General features: G+C 48.1%; 1 protein-coding gene across 3 annotated transcripts in view; it reads left to right on the forward strand.

Moving 5' to 3' along the window:
• Positions 1–1,500: 1,500 nt before the first annotated feature.
• Positions 1,501–17,341, forward strand: part of LOC123927654 (selectin P) — a 44,520-nt gene continuing 28,679 nt past the window's right edge. The window contains exons 1-3 of one of the 3 annotated variants that reach the window (XM_045982337.1): positions 1,501–1,570; positions 14,238–14,328; positions 15,934–16,320. In XM_045982337.1, coding sequence (XP_045838293.1) covers positions 1,565–1,570; positions 14,238–14,328; positions 15,934–16,320 — 484 coding nt within the window. In that variant the 5' untranslated portion in view covers positions 1,501–1,564. Of the gene's footprint in view, positions 1,571–1,693; positions 1,801–14,237; positions 14,329–15,933; positions 16,321–17,341 lie in introns of those variants that run through there. The other 2 variants (XM_045982336.1, XM_045982338.1) reach the window with 2 other exon arrangements.

Below are 17,341 nucleotides of genomic sequence, written 5' to 3' on the forward strand. Positions count from 1 at the left end.
GGCCTGAACAGCTTTTCAACAAACTCAAGTGTTTTCCCACCATTCTTCTCCCCAGAAACCCTTCTCTACTTCCCTCAGACTCCCTAAAACTTAACATTATCCAACTTAAAATATATTAGCAATAAGGACCTATAGTCTACAGAGCACCTTCCGTCATACTCATCGGAGAAATTTTTTTAAAAGGAGGCAATGCCAAGAACACGGCCTGGAGAGTGAAAATAGGCACAGAGGAGAAGGAGGCAAATCTCAGGGGAAAAGATCCCCCATGGGCGCACGCTCTGTGTGTGCAGGTGCGCTCCAAGCCTTTCCCTTATAAACCCATTACTGGTCCTATCACTTCCATACGTGATGTGATCCTTGTTTATTATGAAGCTAGCTGAAGGAACTGAGTCACAAGGAGGGTAGTGAGTTGCCCAAGGCACACCGCCCGTGGCCGGCAGAGCCCGGCAGTCTGGCTCCTAGGGCTGGGCTCCTAGCCACCGCATCGTGACAGCTGCCCCCGCCTCTCCCCTCTGAGTCCCAGGTTCCAGTCCCGTCATTCTTTCCCTGTCACCTCCTTCCCCAGGCTTTCTACCCTACATAATTAATGCTTTCCTCTTGGACCCAAATTCCTCCATGCAAATGCAGCCCCAAGCTCCTTAAGCCCTCGTTATCTTTGGATTTCTTTCCAGATCTTTCCATTTTTCATCTTATTCCATTTTTATTCTACCCACGAGGTTCCTATTTACACGCTGGGCCACTCATGGAGCAATGAAGAATGGCCTGCAGTACCGCACAAGTACGACCCCAGGAAGGCAAACGGGAGGTCGGGTTTCCGACTCGACACCAAGTGCCTGATTCTTGATCTGAGGCCGCTGGTGACAGCTCTGAGCGCAGCCACCCCGGCCCCCTTCGCTTGGGTTCTGCCCGTGGGCCGGTCACTGTTTCCAGCGCTCTCCCGTATTAACTCACTCGGGCGCACAGCCACCTGTGAGCTGAGTCCTGGCGCTGTCCTTCTGCGTCACCGTTGGAGAAAAGAGGCACAGAGAGTTTAGGTCATTTGCGGAAAGGCCACAGACGTGCAGCCGACACGGGTCTCGGGGAGCTCGCCACGGGGCCTTCAGCGCTGAGTCCGCAGCCTCCTAGCCCCACCACGAAACTTCCAGTTTTACATCGTTTTCTTCCTGATACAAGAAGCAGAAGCTCTTTTCTAATAACGATCCACGTCTGTTATATTTCATTTCAAGACCGTTCCCAGCAATCACCCCGCCCCCCATTGCCAGGATTTTCTCAGTGGCTTTTTCCTTTCCTACCTTATTATTTTGTGTTATTATTTTTGCTCCCTTGTCTCAGAAGGCTGCTGGAATTGTTAACATTCACTGCGATTTCACAATAACTGGAAAATTTACACAGGGACGTTATGATTAAGACAGAGCATATTTTCCAAACATATGACCTTAAATTGAGGATCGTATCATAATAAGAGGAAATTTAACTCCCGGGCGTGTGGGCACTATTCCTGCACTGCTCAGCCCGGGATGTCCAGGAGTGATTCACACATGCCCCCGTCGCCAGACCAGCCCCCATGGAAGTAGGTAACCTCCTGCCCCCACCCCACCCCTGGTGACCACCGCCGCTGAGTATTATCAACGGCTCCTGTATTATCAACATCTAATTTCATGGGAAGGGCTGTGGTGAGTTTCTGGAACTTGAATAGGAAGTTGCTTTTCTAAACAGTTTGACACTGAGGGGAGGCAGCAAGACTATAAGAAGTCCGGGCTGGGCGGGCGGCCGAGAGGAAGCCCAGGCGCAGAGGAGATGGTAAGTTCATTTCTCTGTATCTGGGACCGGGGTGAGACGCGGCATGGAGGCTGAGGCAGGCAGGTGGGGAAGGGCAGTAGTCATGGTGCTTTGGGGAGAACAGTCCATTAGAGTGCGAGCATCTCCAAATCTGCTGTCCACTTTGGACCCTCTAACATCCTTGGGGGTTGAGGCTGCTCTTTCCGTGCTACAAATGAAGCCGCCAAGCCTCACGGAGACCAGGAGTTTCATGCACGGCCGCACTGCTAGGCTGGACATTGCCGGGATCTGGACTTCTGTCCTCTGGTTCCATGCTGCTGTTTTTCCTCTTAGAGCTTCCAGAAACTCTCATAGTGCAGATCTTGGTAAAGCCTCGATCACCGTCTCCAGGACTGCTCTTCTTTCTGGCTTGAAGGCAAGGCAGAGCAGGTGCCCTGGGACGACCTGAGATCGAAGGTGCTCTCATCCCAGCCCTCCCAGATCCCTCTCTGAGTCCAAGGAGTCTGCCGGGACTTACGTGGAGACTCCAAATGGTTTCCATTTCTGCCTTAAGTCTCCATGCTGTGACTCAGTTTCTCCATCTGTAAAATAGATAAAATTCTAGCGCTCTATAGCGTCATGGGGAAGATTAAATAAGATCACACTGAAAAGCATTTAAATCTGAGGCTGGCACATGGTAACTGATGAGTAAATGCCAGCTAGTGTTGCTGTGAAAAAGAAAAAATTTGTGGAGTTTGGGGTCCAGGAAAGATACAAGGAAAAGTAGGCATTTTGGAACTCATTAACAGATAAGCCATACAGTTTTACTCCTGACTTACCAGGAATATCTCCCACAGTCCCAGGGTCCAAGACCCTACGATCTGCAGCTAGCAAGGAACCATCTGTCTGTGTTTTTGAGCCCCCTTCCATGGGATGTCAGAAGAAATCAGCATGCATACACGATTCGCCCCACCCCTTTGCTTTACTACAGTACACTTTCGAATATGTGCAGTGGGAATTTTCTGTGCTGGGGATAATAGAGAAGGAGACTGTGAAGAAAGCAGGAATGAGTTTGAGTCTGTCCTGAGTTTGCACTCCAATGACATGAGAATGTGGATTGCCTTCGTCTCATCTCCTGCATATCATATCCTCTGCGCTGGTGGACTTACACCGACAAGGAGTCAGTCTCCTCCTTCTCCTCAGTCTGGGATCCTCCTCTATTTCAGACGTATGTGGCCACATTGGATCGTGGGATTCCTTGGGGTTCGAGCAAAAATACAACTCTCCATCCCAGATGAAAATGCAAACGTCCTCATAAACACAAGTTTTCTGGACAAGGACAGTGGGTTCCCCGACCCGCACGTGGGTCTTAGGTTAAGAGCCCTACTCTATTGCCTCCTGTGCCTCAGGCTTAGAAGTGCCTCCCTTAGCGTCTTGAAACTGGGCTGGAACTCCGCAGTCTAGAGCTGTTTCCCATATTCCAAAAGTAAGCCCTCGTCTTTTGGCCCTGGGCTCATTTGGCTCTTGGGATTCAGGAACCTCAACCCTCTGTGTGTGAATTTGGCTTCAAGTTCAGAGTGACCACAGTGAACCTCTAGGGCCTGAGGAAGGAGGCTCAGGTTTATCTGGTGGAGGGTTCTCAGTCAGAGGAGTCGGCTGTTCTCAGTCAGAGAAGTTGGGGTGTTCTCAATCGGAGGAGTCGGAGTGTTCTCAATCGGAGGAGTCGGGGTGTTCTCAATCGGAGGAGTCGGGTGTTCTCAATCAGAGGAGTCTTGGAGAGGGGAGATTGGGAACTCGCAGTTAAATTGTGCTGATGTTAGTCAGAGTTTTTGTGGACTAAGGAACAGTTCTGGAGTCTCTTCCATTTATACCTCAACCATCTTAGGTCCGTGGCTTTTAGTTCTTTCTCTTCTATTACCTCTTTTTCAGAATGTAGCTACGTGGTTCCCCTTCTCTGGGGCTGGCCACCAGCTCTTAGAATAGGTAGCTTCAGAATTAAGTAAGTGGAAACTTAATCAAATCTCCAAAAGTCAAAATGACCTACTGCTTAATGGCAAGACTGAGAAAAGACCCTGGCACTTAGGCTCATGGTGGTTTCACGAACGACATTTATTACATTATCTTCCAGGTGTCTCGCTTCTTCGATTGAAAATCAGACGGAAACTTTATAAAGTCAAATACAAAATGGTTCCTTTGTACTTGTAGGGATATAGCTCCATCATGCTCTAATGGACTTTTAAAAATTAGGTATGCTACTTTATTTTTAACGCTAGTAATTCAACCTAAATAATGGTGATTGGTAGTCACATTTAAAATACATGCTCTGATTCTTGATGTTAATGTCCTGGGCTCCTTCCTGTTTTTATTTCTAATTTGCTGTTGACCTAGAGACCTCTTTTTATTTTTTTCACTGTGCTTCATTTTCTGCCTTTAAGCTGCTGGGGCTACTAACATCTGGGCTACGCCAGCCCCACTGTGTAGCGTTGGAAACTTCAGGGAAGTATTTGGCAGCTGTGATGCCGGGTGGAACCTGGGCTGTGCCGCCAGCAATGTGTGTAGCTCTGCGCCCTCCACAACGCTCACATCTACCTCCCTGCTTGCATTCCCATTGGCCCCAGCCCCAGCCAGACCCCCCTTCCCTCCCACTGGGACTGGTACAGTAGCTTCCCCTTTACGAGGCCCAGCCTCTCTGCAACTAATTCATCAAATCCACTATACTCGAGTCCTCTGCTGAGGACGCTTCTCTGTTCAGAGCCCTGGCCATTAGGTCCCTTCTGGGCTATTACATCACTCACGAGACCTGGCCCCAACCTGATGTGGTTTGGAGAGGGGCGGTGGGGTTGGAGCCAGCAGCCATGAAAGAATTCTTGAGATGTTTTCAGGGCAAAAGGAGGGTTTTTATTATAGCATGGGGACAGGACCCGTGGCAGAAAGACCTGCACTGGGACTGCGAGGAGTGACTGCCCGTAGAAGACTTTCTGTCCTGTGGAAGGAAGGGTGATGCTAGGGTTCCAGGATATTGAGTCCATAGCTTTCTGAAGACTTTTTTTTATTTAAAGATTTTTATTTATTCATTTGACAGACAGAGATCACAAGTAGGCAGAGAGGCAGGCAAAGAGCGGGGGGGGGGGGGGGGGGGGGGGGGGAGGGGAAGCAGGCTCCCCACCTAGCAGAGAGATCCTGGGATCATGACCTGAGCTGAAGGCAGAGGCTTTAACCCACTGAGCCACCCAGGCGCCCCCTGAAGATTTTTTTTTTATTGCAAATCATTAAAACAGTTGCAAATGGATGGAGACCCCGATCCTGCTGACTGTGATCTTTATCAGTTAACCCTTTGTTTCCCCTTTCCTTTGATCTTGGGTGCCAGGAGTGCCTGAGGAATGTCACACACAGCCCCCCTGGCAGAAAGGTGGGTTCCAGGGTGTTAACTTGTGCTGTGCCCTCAGCTCCCTTTTCTCATCCTCATCAAAATTCCCTTTTCAATTAATCTCTAGGGTCTCTCAGTTTTCGACAGCAATCAGACTACATCATAACCTCTATTAAAATCCACACCTCCCTCCCCAGGCCTCTGACTGCTCTTTGCATGTAGAACAAAATCTCATCCCCTTGTTTTAGTTCCCAAAGGCCCGGAATGATCTGTCACCAGCTTCGCGTTGTCCTCTCTTCCCACTGCTCATTCCGTTCCAGTTACACGGATAATGCAGTGCACGCTCTACACTCTGCTGCCACTCACAGCCTTCACACCAGCTTTTTGTTCCATCTTTAATTCCCTTCTTCCTGCTTCTCCCTGCCTGGCTTCTTCTGGCCCTTCTGCTTTCAGTTAAAAATGACCTTTTTAGGGGCTCCTGGGTGGCTCAGTCATTAAGCATCTGCCTTCAGCTCCACTCATGATCCCAGGGTCCTGGGATCGAGCCCTGCATCAGGCTCCCTGCTCAGTGAGAAGCCCGCTTCCCCCTCTCCCACTCCCCCTGCCTGTGTTCCCCTCTCTCGCTGTGTCTTTCCGTGTCAAATAAATAACATCTTTTAAAAAAAAAATGACCTCCATAGAGAGATCTGCCCAAGGTAACCACCCAGTTAATTCTCTAGCCCACTTTAATTCTCAACCTAGCGCTTACCACTAGCTTCCAGGTTTCACCTTTATCTGTTACAAACTGTTCAGTATTTATTGGCATGTCATTGTCCGTCTTCCTCAATACATTGTATATTCCACGAGGACAGGAATGGAGTCCGTTTCTACCATTTTAGTGCCAGCGACACACTGTAGAGTGTCCAAGAGTACCTGACACACTGTAGGCCCTTGATAAATTAATAGCTACTGAAATAAGCAGTGGGAAAGACAGGGGATAGCAGGGAACACCTGTCTTGGTGGGGGCAGCGACTCTGGGGATAGAAAAGGCTCCTTTCAGAAGGAGATTTTTGGATTTATAGCTCTAGGCACACGGAGAAGGAGAGGGTGCTCTGGGCAATTAGGAGAACAGAGGGCACACACAGTACATTCTGGAAAGCACAAGATGTTTGTTATAAATGCATAGTAGAATTGTGTGCATGTGAGTAAACTGAAAGTTAACAGCAGGAGAGGAGACTAGACAAAAGGAAGAGGCCATGTTTCAAAGGGTCTTACCTGCGTCATCTTGAAGAGTTTGTATTTGTTGCTCAAGGAATGGGAACAGCTGATGGACTTTAGGTAGTAAAATGATACGATCAAGTTTGTGTGTTAGGAATACGATTCTGACTTCATTATAGAGAAAGAATTGAAGATGGGTAACTTGAAGATAGTAACGTGAGGCGAGACCAGATAGAAGATGTGCAAGAAGGAAAGAATTATGTCTGCACTAGTACCTTAGTGGAAATAGGAAATCTGGAGAAAGCCCAGGTATCTGGTCCGAAGGTGAGGTCAGTAGGACTTGATGACAGGGTGATGTGAAGGGTTTGGATAAAGGAGAGAGAGCCTTCGTCTTCCCTCCATGGCCCGAAGGACTTCAGGGTCACGAGGTTCAGGTCAGGGAGACTGACTGCTAGTAAGAACCTGTCTCTTCTAGGAGCCCCTTTGAGTACTAAAGGCTTCCTGAGAGCCAGGAACCAACTCCAGAGGGTTGGGTAGAAATTTGCTTTCTCGTCCCCAACTTCTAAGAGTTGCTGCTATTTGACGCCCTTCCCGGCTTTCCTGAAACACACCACCCACTGTCCCAATTGCAGGTTTCCCTACTTCTCCACACATTCTTCTGTCTTACCCGTACGGTGTTAAGACAGTGAGTCCTACTCATTGTTCCCTCACACAGGATGTGAGCCATCATGCCCCTTGCTTCTCTCACACCCAAATAGAGTGAGACAAAGCACCAAGATCATTTTTTTGTTTTTGCACAGCTTTCTTGGGCTCTTCTGCCTCATCATAATATACTTTTAAATTTGATACAACCACTGCTGTAGCCTTTCGATACTGAGTATTAATCATCACATATTTTTTCAGTGTTTTCTTATTCGGCACCCACTTCTGTCTTACCTTCAGTCATTCCTCTGCCTTTGTTCTTCAATTTATTTGATCACTCATTCATAAAATATTTATTAAGCATTAAGCATCTGCTCTCTACTATCGCTGAGATTCAGACCTAAGTCATCTTGGCCTTGAGAAGTGTCTGCCAGCAGCGACTTCTGACTGCGCACACATAGGCTTGCTTTGTGCTCGGACTGCCGGTGTCATGCTCAGGAGGGACGTTGGAGGTGGATATGCTGCCTGCGGGTCATTTGGCACACGGATGACCAGAAGAAGACCTCAGGAAGCAGAGGAGTGATAAGAGAATAGGGTCATGGAGGCAGGAACCTAGGGAAGTCTCTATCTCTACAAGGGCAAGCAGTGGGCTGACATACATTCAGAGGAAGACGCATCAAAATTGCTCAAGATGTCAGATAAGAGTCAAGAGAAACAACGGAAGCATTTTCAATAAAAGGAAGTATTCAGTAGTATTTATTGGTGCAGAAAGGTCAAGGAAGATACGAAGGGAGAGTGTTCACTGGGTTTGGTAATTAGGGTTTCAGTGGTAAAGTTAGCAAGAGCAGTTTCATGGGCTGGTGGTTGGAGGAAGCTGGAGAATAAAGGGAAAGTAGAAAGTTCAAGAACCTGAACCATAGAGGAAGGAGAGAGATCAGGACTGGGGCAGAAGGCAAACAGTGCTTGCGGGGGCGGGGGATGAAAATTGTCGATTCTGCCTTTAAAAGTGCAAAGCTGTGGTCTACAGTGTAGACGGGGAACAGGATTCCTTCCCATGGCACCATTTCTGCCCACTTTGTACGCCACCCTCCACGCTGGCAGCCATGGGACTCCTGCTGGCATCCAATACCTCTTCCTAAGCAAAGTGAGGACAAGGGAAAAAACACTTGATCTCGAACTTTGTCCCTGCCCCTCTCCTCATTCCATTTTTTCAGTTTTTAGGAAAAGTGAAATTAAAGAGAACTATAGTGTAAAGCGCTCTAATAAAGGTTTACACGGGTACAGGATATGATTCTAATGACCTAGTCACAGACTGTTTCCCAGTGACTTCCAGTTTGAAGCCGACAGCCAGAGAACATTACAAATTAGCAGAGCGTGTGTCCGTTTCTCTAAGGGACATTTGCTCTTGTTTCAACATTTAACTGGCTCAGTAACACATGGAAACAGCCCTTAAATCTCTAGGATCTTGGGGCTGAAGATGACAATGTAGACCAGGAACAGAGGTGAGAAAGCCTGCCTGCCCCAGAGAAATTTCAGAGGAAAATGACCAGTCAAAGGAAGATTCTCAGGCATCATCCATTCTCCACGCTCACACACAAATCCTTGTCCATTGCCGGCGACTTACTCTGTTGCCTTAAAGTTCACAGAGATTTGAACTTGCAGTCCACTAAACGTGGACATGAACTGTCCATGAACTGTCTGAAATTGTCTAAAAACAAATTACAGCTGTGCATTTTTTGAAGAATCCTGACCAGTGCTCGTATCAGTCTTTCAAAGGAATTCAAATGTTCTGCAAGAATAAGAATCACTATGTTAACCCAACATCTACCTTGAAAACCTTAAAATGTTTTAAAACTCTCTTTCTCTCTCAATTCTGTTTAAACCATATTTCAACATTTAAACAAGCTAGTTAAAATGTGAGACAGCTCTTTTGGGATAGTGGTTGGACTCGGGCACGGACAGTGAAGCAGCAGCCTCCCCTGATCAGCCTCCCACACACTCCCTTGAACGTTCCCGAAAGCCAGAGGACCCTCTAGAAATGCTCAACAGAGAAATGTACAGGGAAACAAACACTTCCAAAGAGCCCATGGGGAGGACCACTAGATCACAAACACTACACTCCTCTAGTCTACTGGAGAAGGAACCCAGCACATGTTCAAAGGTGAATATTGGGAGAACCCAGCGCACGTTCAAAGGTGAATACTGGGGTCCCCTTCATGAAATCTGCATGATGGTGTTCTTCAGCAGTAATGCTTTTGCTGCTTGTGCCTCTGAAAGAATTTTGGAAAGTTGTGTAAACTCTCACACCTTTTTAAGTAGAAAGCTAACTTCCTTGGTCATTAAGTTTTAAAACATAACAGAGGGGATGTCTAATACATTGTAAAGATTAGCCTTTTGTAATAAATAGATGTCACATCATTTCTTAATATTCATTTCAGCGGAAGTAAATACTGTAGTGATCTAATAACATTCATCACTTAAAAAAAACATAAATAAGTTCCAGATAGTAAGAAATTTAATATTATTTCTTTTCTTTCCTCTCATAGCTATTTGTATTCCACTTTCTTTGCAGAATTTTAACCTAATAAAATACGATTTTAAGCTTAAAGTCTTTACTTGATCACTATGTCTTACTTTTCTTTTCCATTATCTCATTTAATTTTTTTCCAATTAACATATAGTGTAGCTTTTATTTCAGGGGTACAAGTCTGTGATTCGTCAGTCTTACACAATTCACAGCACTCACCATAGCACAGACCCTCCCCAGTGTCCATCCCCCAGTTACTCTATCCCTCCCACCGCACTCCCCTCCAGCATCCCTCAGTTCGTTTCCTGAAATTGAGAGTCTCATATGGATTGTCTCCCTCTCTAGTTTCATCTTGTTTCATTTTTTCCTCCTTTCCCCTATGATTCTCTGTCTTGTTTCTCAAATTACTCTTTTTTTAAATTTTTTAATTTTCTTAAACGTATAATGTATTATTAGACCCAGGGGCACAGGTCTGTTTATCGCCAGGTTTACACACTTCACAGCACTCACCATAGAACATACCCTCCCCAATGTCCATCACCCAGCTGCCCTATCCCTACCCCACTTCCTCTGGCCCCACTCAGTTTGTTTTGTGACATTAAGAGTCTCTTATGGTTTCTCAAATTACTCTTATCAGTGAGATCATATAATCGGTTTTCTCTGACTGACTTATTTCACTCAGCAAAATACCCTCTAGTTCCATCCACGTAGTTGCAAAAGGCAAGATTTCATTTCTTTTGATGGCTGCATAGTATTCCATTGTGTATATATACCACAACTTCTTTATCCATTCATCTATTGATGGACTTCTAGATTCTTTCCATACATTGGCTATTGTGGACATTGCTGCTATAAACATTTGGGTGCATGTGCTCCTTCAGATCACTACATTTGTATCTTTAGGGTAAATACCCAGTAGTGCAATTGCTGGGTCGTAGGGTAGCTCTATTTTCAACTTTTTGAGAAACCTCCATGCTATTTTCCAGAGTGGCTGCACCAGCTTGCATGCTCACCAACAGTGTAGGAGGGTTCCCCTTTCTCTGCATCCTCACCAACACCTGTTGTTTCCTGACTTGCTAATTTTAGCCATTCTGACTGGTGTGAGGTGGTATCTCACTGTGGTTTTGATTTTTCTTTCCCTGATGCCGAGTGATGTGGAGCATTTTTTCATGTGTCTGTTGGCTATCTGGATGTCTTCTTTGCAGAAATGTCTGTTCATGTCCTCTGCTCTTTTCTTGACTGGATTATTTGTCATTTGGGTGTTGAGTTTGATAAGTTCTTTATAGATTTTGGATACTAGCCCTTTATCTGATATGTCATTTGCACATATCTTCTCTCATTCTGTCGGTTGTCTTTTGGTTTTGTTGACTGTTTCCTTTGCTGTGCAAAAGCTTTTTATCTTGAAGTCCCAATAATTCATTTTGATACCAGTTGAGACCTGATTTGTGACCCAGGATGTGATCTATTTGGAGCATGTTCCATGTGCACGAGGGAAGAATGTGTATTCTGTTGCTTTGGGATGGAATGTTCTGAACGGATCTGTGATGTCCATCTGGGTCAGTGTGTCATTTAAGGCCTTTATTTCCTTGTTGATCTTTTGCTTGGATGATCTGTCCATTTCAGTGAGGAGAGTGTTAAAGTCCCCTACTATTATTGTGTTATTGTCGATGTGTTTCTTTGATTTTGTTATTAATTGGTTTATATAATTGGCTGCTCCCATGTTAGGGACATAGATATTTAAAATTGTTAGATCTTCTTGTTGGGCAGACCCTTTAAGTATGACATAGTGTCCTTCCTCATCTCTTCTTATAGTCTTGACTTAAAATTGAATTTATCTGATTTAAAGATTGCCACCCCAGCTTTCTTTTGATGTCCATTAGCATGGTAAATTGTTTTCCACCCCCTCACTTTAAATCTGGAGGTGTCTTTGGGTCTAAAATGAGTTTCTTGCAGACAGCATATCAATGGGTTTTGGTTTTTTTTTTAATCTATTCTGATACCCTGTGTCTTTTGATTGGGGCATTTAGCCCATTTACATTCAGGGTAACTATTGAAAGATATGAATCTAGTGCCATTGTATTACCTGTAAGATGACTGTTACTGTATATTGTCTCTATTCCTTTCTGATCTACTACTTTTAGGCTCCCTCTTTGCTTAGAGGACCCCTTTCAGTATTTCCTATAGGGCTGGTTTGGTGTTTGCAAATTCTTTTTGTTTGCCCTGGAAGCTTTTTATCTCTCCTCCTATTTTCAGTGATAGCCTAGCTGGATGTAGTATTCTTGGCTGCATGTTTTTCCCATTTAGTGCTCTGAGTATATCATGCCAGTTCTTTCTGGCCTGCCAGGTCTCTGTGGATAGGTCTGCTGTCAGTCTAATATTTTCACCATTGTATACTACAGACCTATAGTTCTGAGCTGCTTTTAGGATTTTCATTCTGTCTCTGAGACTTGTAAGTTTTACTATTAGATGACAGGGTGTTGACCTATTGATTTTGAGGGGGATTCTCTTTGTCCATATTGATTAGGTCTCAAGCATTAGGTACTGCCTCTTGTTCTTTTTTTTTTTGAGGTGAATTTTTCCACTTTGTCATTTTCTCCAGAGAAGAATAGATGAATGAGAGAACAAAATGTTAAAAGGGTAAGATCAACCCCAGAAAAATATATACTAAACAAATCAAAAAAGACCCAAAACTGGGGTGAAAAGAAAGAGAAAAAAACTATATGTGTGTGTGTGTGTGTGTGTGTGTGTGTGTGTGTGTCTATCTCAGGCTGGTGAATAGAACAGAGCCACACAGTTGATTGTGGGTATATTTTCATCTGTTAGAAGAAACTGCCTCCCCAAATTTTAAAGAACTTAGAACTTATGTATATACAAAAATAAAGGTAAGCATGACGAAGGGATAGAATGGATAGAATATGACTACAAAGGTGAAAATTTAAATAGATTTTTTAAAAAGAATTGATAAGATAAGAAGTTGGTTGAAAAAAGAAAGAAAAAATATATATATTAAAAAAAAAAAAAGGAGAGAATGTGATCAGGCGGGAGATAGAACAAAGCCATACACTAGATTTTGGTCTCTAAGAAGCTGTATATATCCCAAAATTTTAAGGAAAGAAATACATACACGTTTCATGTTGTGGTGATTCTCAAATGTCTTTGCCCGAGGCAGAACAGCACCGCCCCTGCCAGGGGCGGGGCTAAGCAATCTGCTAGGGTTTGTGCTCGGAGCTTTTGTTCCCTGAGCGCTTTCCGTACCGCTTTGGAGGACGGGAATGAAGATGGCGGCCACCCAGTCTCCAGCCGGAGGAGCCGAGAGCTCGGGCCTCACTCATCAGTGCGCCCTCAGAGAAAAACCGTCAGTCGCTCCCATCTCCCTGGCCTCTGGCCGTGCTCCGAGCTCCCCCTAGCCTGTGACTGTTTCTGTCTCTGTCGCGCGGCCCCGTGTGGAGTCTCCAAACCCAGTGGATTCCGGCCGCGCTCCCCCACCACTTCTCCCAGAGATCTACCGTTTTGGGGGATCTACCATTTGTGAGGTCTCTGCTCGAAGACCAGTGGCCCGACTGTGCCTCAGGTCAGGGTTTATGGCAACCCCGAGCTGAGAGCTCCCTCCTCGTCTCCATCTCTGCCCCCGGCTTCCCCGCTCTGATACCCGGGAGCTCTGCCGCACTCAGACACACTGGGTCTTCCGGTGACCCTGAGGGACCTGAGACCACACTGTCCCCGCGAGGGTTCCATCCCCCGCTTAGCCTCTAGAGCAATGTCCCTCCGTGGAGCAGATTCTAAACATTCCAGTATTAGGTCCTGCTGCTCTCTCACCTGCCGGTCAGTGGCTGATGGAGGCCCCTCCCCCCGTGGTCTGTCTTCCCATATATCTCCTCGGGTTCACTTCAACGCACGTCCGACCTTCCAGAAAGTGGTTGCTTTTCTGTTCATGGAATTGCTGCTCTTCTTCTCATCAATCTCCCGTTGAGTTCGTAGGTGTTCAGGATGGTTTGGTAACTGTCTTGCGGAACTCCTGGGACCAGATGAAATGTAGGTCTCCAGCTCCTCCGCCATCTTGCTCCTCCCCCATCTTGCTCCTTCCCTTGCCTAAAAACATTTTGAAAATGTTAACAGATCTGATGAAATCCCAACAGAAGGGAACTCATTAGAAATAACACTTGCTATTGATCCAAAGGGAGTAGTTTATTATGTGTATAAAATATATATGAGTTATGCATATATATTACATATTGAATAATACTGTGGACATAGGCTGAAACTGACAAGCAAGAAGATAAAACATAGATCAATAACACAGAGTAGATGGTGTAGCACAGGATAATTCACCGCTGCCCCAGGCATCAAAGCACAGGTCAGTCAGGGAGTCTGTGTGCAACTTCCTAGTACTTCGGGGTGTGGCATACTAGTTCTTCAAGGGAGATTATTGCATAATAACAATGACAATCTTTTTCTTATGTGCATATTACAGAATTTTCCATAAACAAAAAATATTAGTTGCACAGAGTAGTTACTTGACAAATATCCTGAATGAAAGAAGAAACAAGTTCAGTCCTCGGCTATGGTGCAGGGTACAACTCGGAAGCAGAGCAGTGGGAAACAAGAAGGAGGCAGAGGGCTTGAACCTCCACCCTCACTGGAAACAGGGAGGATTATAACTCAATATACTGCTTATGGACAAGAATTTTTTTTGGCTTCATTGATTTCACATCGACGCTAAAAAGAAGTTTTTTTTTCTTGTTTCAGGCCAGCTGCCTAAAAGCCATCTGGAACCGGAGATTTCACAGAGTGGTCCTCAGAGCGGCCCAGCTCCTTTGGTTCAGTGCCCTGATCTTTGGTAAACTTTATGTTAACCCTTTATCTGGCCCTGAGTAAGGAGGGGATCTTCTCCAAGTAGGAGAAGTTAAGGATGGTAGCCAGTTGTTGTGAGGCGTGGGAATACTCTTCTCACCCAAATGCCTGGGGAACAAATGCGCCCAACACCATCACACTGCTGGGGAAAACTCTGTTAAAACTGAAATGGACATCTCCAGGACCAATTATCCATTAGGCCCAGTAGGCACTGGTCCACAGCACCGTTAGGGACTCACAAAAATGTCTTAGTATACAATACTCATAGATGTATTTACTTATACCACTGCAACTATAAAACATAGTTTTGAATATGTTATTATGGAAGAAGGGGCTGATTGAGGTAAAACTGCGTAAACTCCATGGAGGTCAATATTGCAGCCGTGGTTGACACCAGAATAAAGTTTTAGGGCAAAGCCATGCAATAGAGGAGTCAGTGAGGGAGAGACCAGCATAAATGACGGTCATGCCAGCAGCAGAGGACAGGGTTGAGTAGGAACGAGCCTCTGTAAACAGGAAAGACGGCCACTTCCCAGCCTGATTGCCTGCCCTGTACACTTCTTCACATGGGATCTGGCCTCTTCTGGCCCCGGGTGAGTTCCCACTGGCTACAAAAACATTATCTTCCCTCAGAGTGCCCTTTACACTTGTGAAGGGCAGAGCCCTTATTTCATTTACTATCACAAACATGTCTTCAAAAGGCTTGTTTTACCACGTGAGTGAGCGGAAATGGAGGACACAGAGTAATTTATCAGAGAGAAACAGTCAAGAGCGCCGGAATGAGTGTGAGTGCAGATCAGGAGACTTGATTTGTGACCTGCCTGGGCCACAAACACGTTGTGTTTCACTCAGCAAGTATTTCTGGGACACCCGGGAAGGGCCACGCTCTGTGCCTGCTGTGAGGGACCCCGAGATGAAAAGAGAGCACTCTCAGGATTCCTAATCTTGCGGTCACAGGAAGAGACATTGCCACACCCAGTGATAAGGGCGGTGGAGGCAGAGGTGGGGTGCGGCAGGAGCCTGGAGGAAGGGGCAGCGAGCCTACCTGGGCGAGTCCCGGAAAGCCTGGGGAGGCCGATTCTGCAGGGCGCACGTGGGGAGGGCAGCCGGAATAGCAGGGAGAGCGCTGCAAAGGCACAGAGTGGGAGTGTGTTTTGCCGAGAAGGTGAGTATGGTGGGCGATGAGGCGGGGCCAGCAGGTGGGCTCCGGGTCCTGCAACGTCGTGTTTTCCAGGTGAAGAGGTAGAACCCGTAGAGCAAAAGCAGCCCCCGAGACGTTTGCGCGTCCCTTCCATTGGGCAAATTACTTAGTATGTCTGTCCCACTTGCAGAAGGAGACGGTACGAGGGCCCAAGTCCGCTGTCGTTGATTACAAATTTCTAATCCCAAGGCTCCCCAGAAGACAATTTCCTATTCTGACTTGGGTATATGTTTAGACGAAATGTGGGAACTCCTGTTCTTCCCGAGATCCGCCAGGTTAGACCCGGAGAGTCCCGCTGCGGGTCTCGCCGGCGGAAGCGTGCGGCCCCGGACGCGTCTGCGCGGCAGAGCGGCGGGTAAGGAGCTCACCGCCAGCCCCTCTCTTCACCAGAGCCGGCGAAGCGGAAGGAAGTGGCGGCGTGGACCTACCACCACAGCACGAAAGCCTATTCCTGGAACCACTCCCGGCTGTTCTGCCAGAGGCACTACACCGACCTGGTGGCCATCCAGAACAGAGAGGAAATCGCTTACCTCAACGACGCCATACCCTACTACAGCTCGTACTACTGGATCGGGATCCGGAAGATCGAGGACACATGGACGTGGGTGGGAACCAACCGGCCGCTCACCGCCGAGGCCGAGAACTGGGCTGAGCACGAGCCCAACAACAAGAAGAACAACCAGGACTGCGTGGAGATGTACATCAAGAGCGCCGCGGCCCCGGGCCGGTGGAACGACGAGCCGTGCGGGAAGCGGAAGCGCGCGCTGTGCTACACAGGTAAGAGGCCTCCGCCGCGTGGGCGACGCGGGGTCAGTCGGGGCCGCGAGCGCAGAGGGCGAGTCGCCGAGGCCCCGGCACCGCGCGGCCCGAGGAGCGGAAGACCCGGAGGAGAGAAACCGGGTTTTACGATCCCTCGACCGCGGCCGCATTCGGCAGCCGGTGCTCGGGACGGTTCGTCTCCCACACCGACGTCCAGAGCTGCCCTAGCGGACGCGGCTGCTCTCCCGCCGGCCGTCAGTGCGGCGCGGGCCCTGCCGTGCGTTCGGGGCTCAGCCGGCGCCTCGTGCGGTCCCGGGAACCTCGTCAGCCGCACCCTCTGGCTCCCTCGTGTCGCTGCCGAGACAACGGCTCGGGCGAGTGAGGAGCGCGCGCGGGGTTCCGAGCCACTCGGCGGCGGAGCAGGTTTCAAACTCTTGATCCAACGTGGGTGTCGTTTAGCCACAAATGCCCCTGTCCTCGCCCTCCCCGTCTCGCGAGACGACACGAGGCGGTGACCCAGAACCACAGCGTGTCACAGCTTCCCTTCAGCAGCCGCGCGCGGGCGTGCTGGACGCTGGGGGAGGGGCGGTGCCGCCCTGGCAGGGGTGACCCGGAGGGGGTTTGCTTCCGGGTGAGCGGACGCGCACGCGCCTCGGCCTTCCCAGTCCCGCGCTCGCGCGTCGTCCCGACAGACGAGCGCTGCTGCCTCACGCGCCTCACAAACGCTGTGGCTGCGCAGAGACGACGGCCCTGGGCAGCACCGCCGCGAGCACTCCGCTGCTGCGCGCAACACAGCCGCACTCGGCCGCGGCCGTTCTAAAATCCACACGGGCGGGCTGAGGGCTCGGCTGAGTGACATCAGCCCCGCGGAGCAAGACCGTCACCCCGGGGTTGCGCTGCTGCGGGGAACGGAAGCGATGGCGCGGAGGACCCCGGGGAGGCAGGGAAGCCCGGACGGGAAGAAATCGCAGAGGGAGGCAAAGCGCGAGGGATTCTGGGCCCCGGGAGCCAGACTGAGGGCTGCGGATGGGGCGCGTGT

This window comes from Meles meles, chromosome 17, assembly GCF_922984935.1.
Source record: "Meles meles chromosome 17, mMelMel3.1 paternal haplotype, whole genome shotgun sequence".
Classification (NCBI taxonomy): domain Eukaryota; kingdom Metazoa; phylum Chordata; class Mammalia; order Carnivora; family Mustelidae; genus Meles; species Meles meles.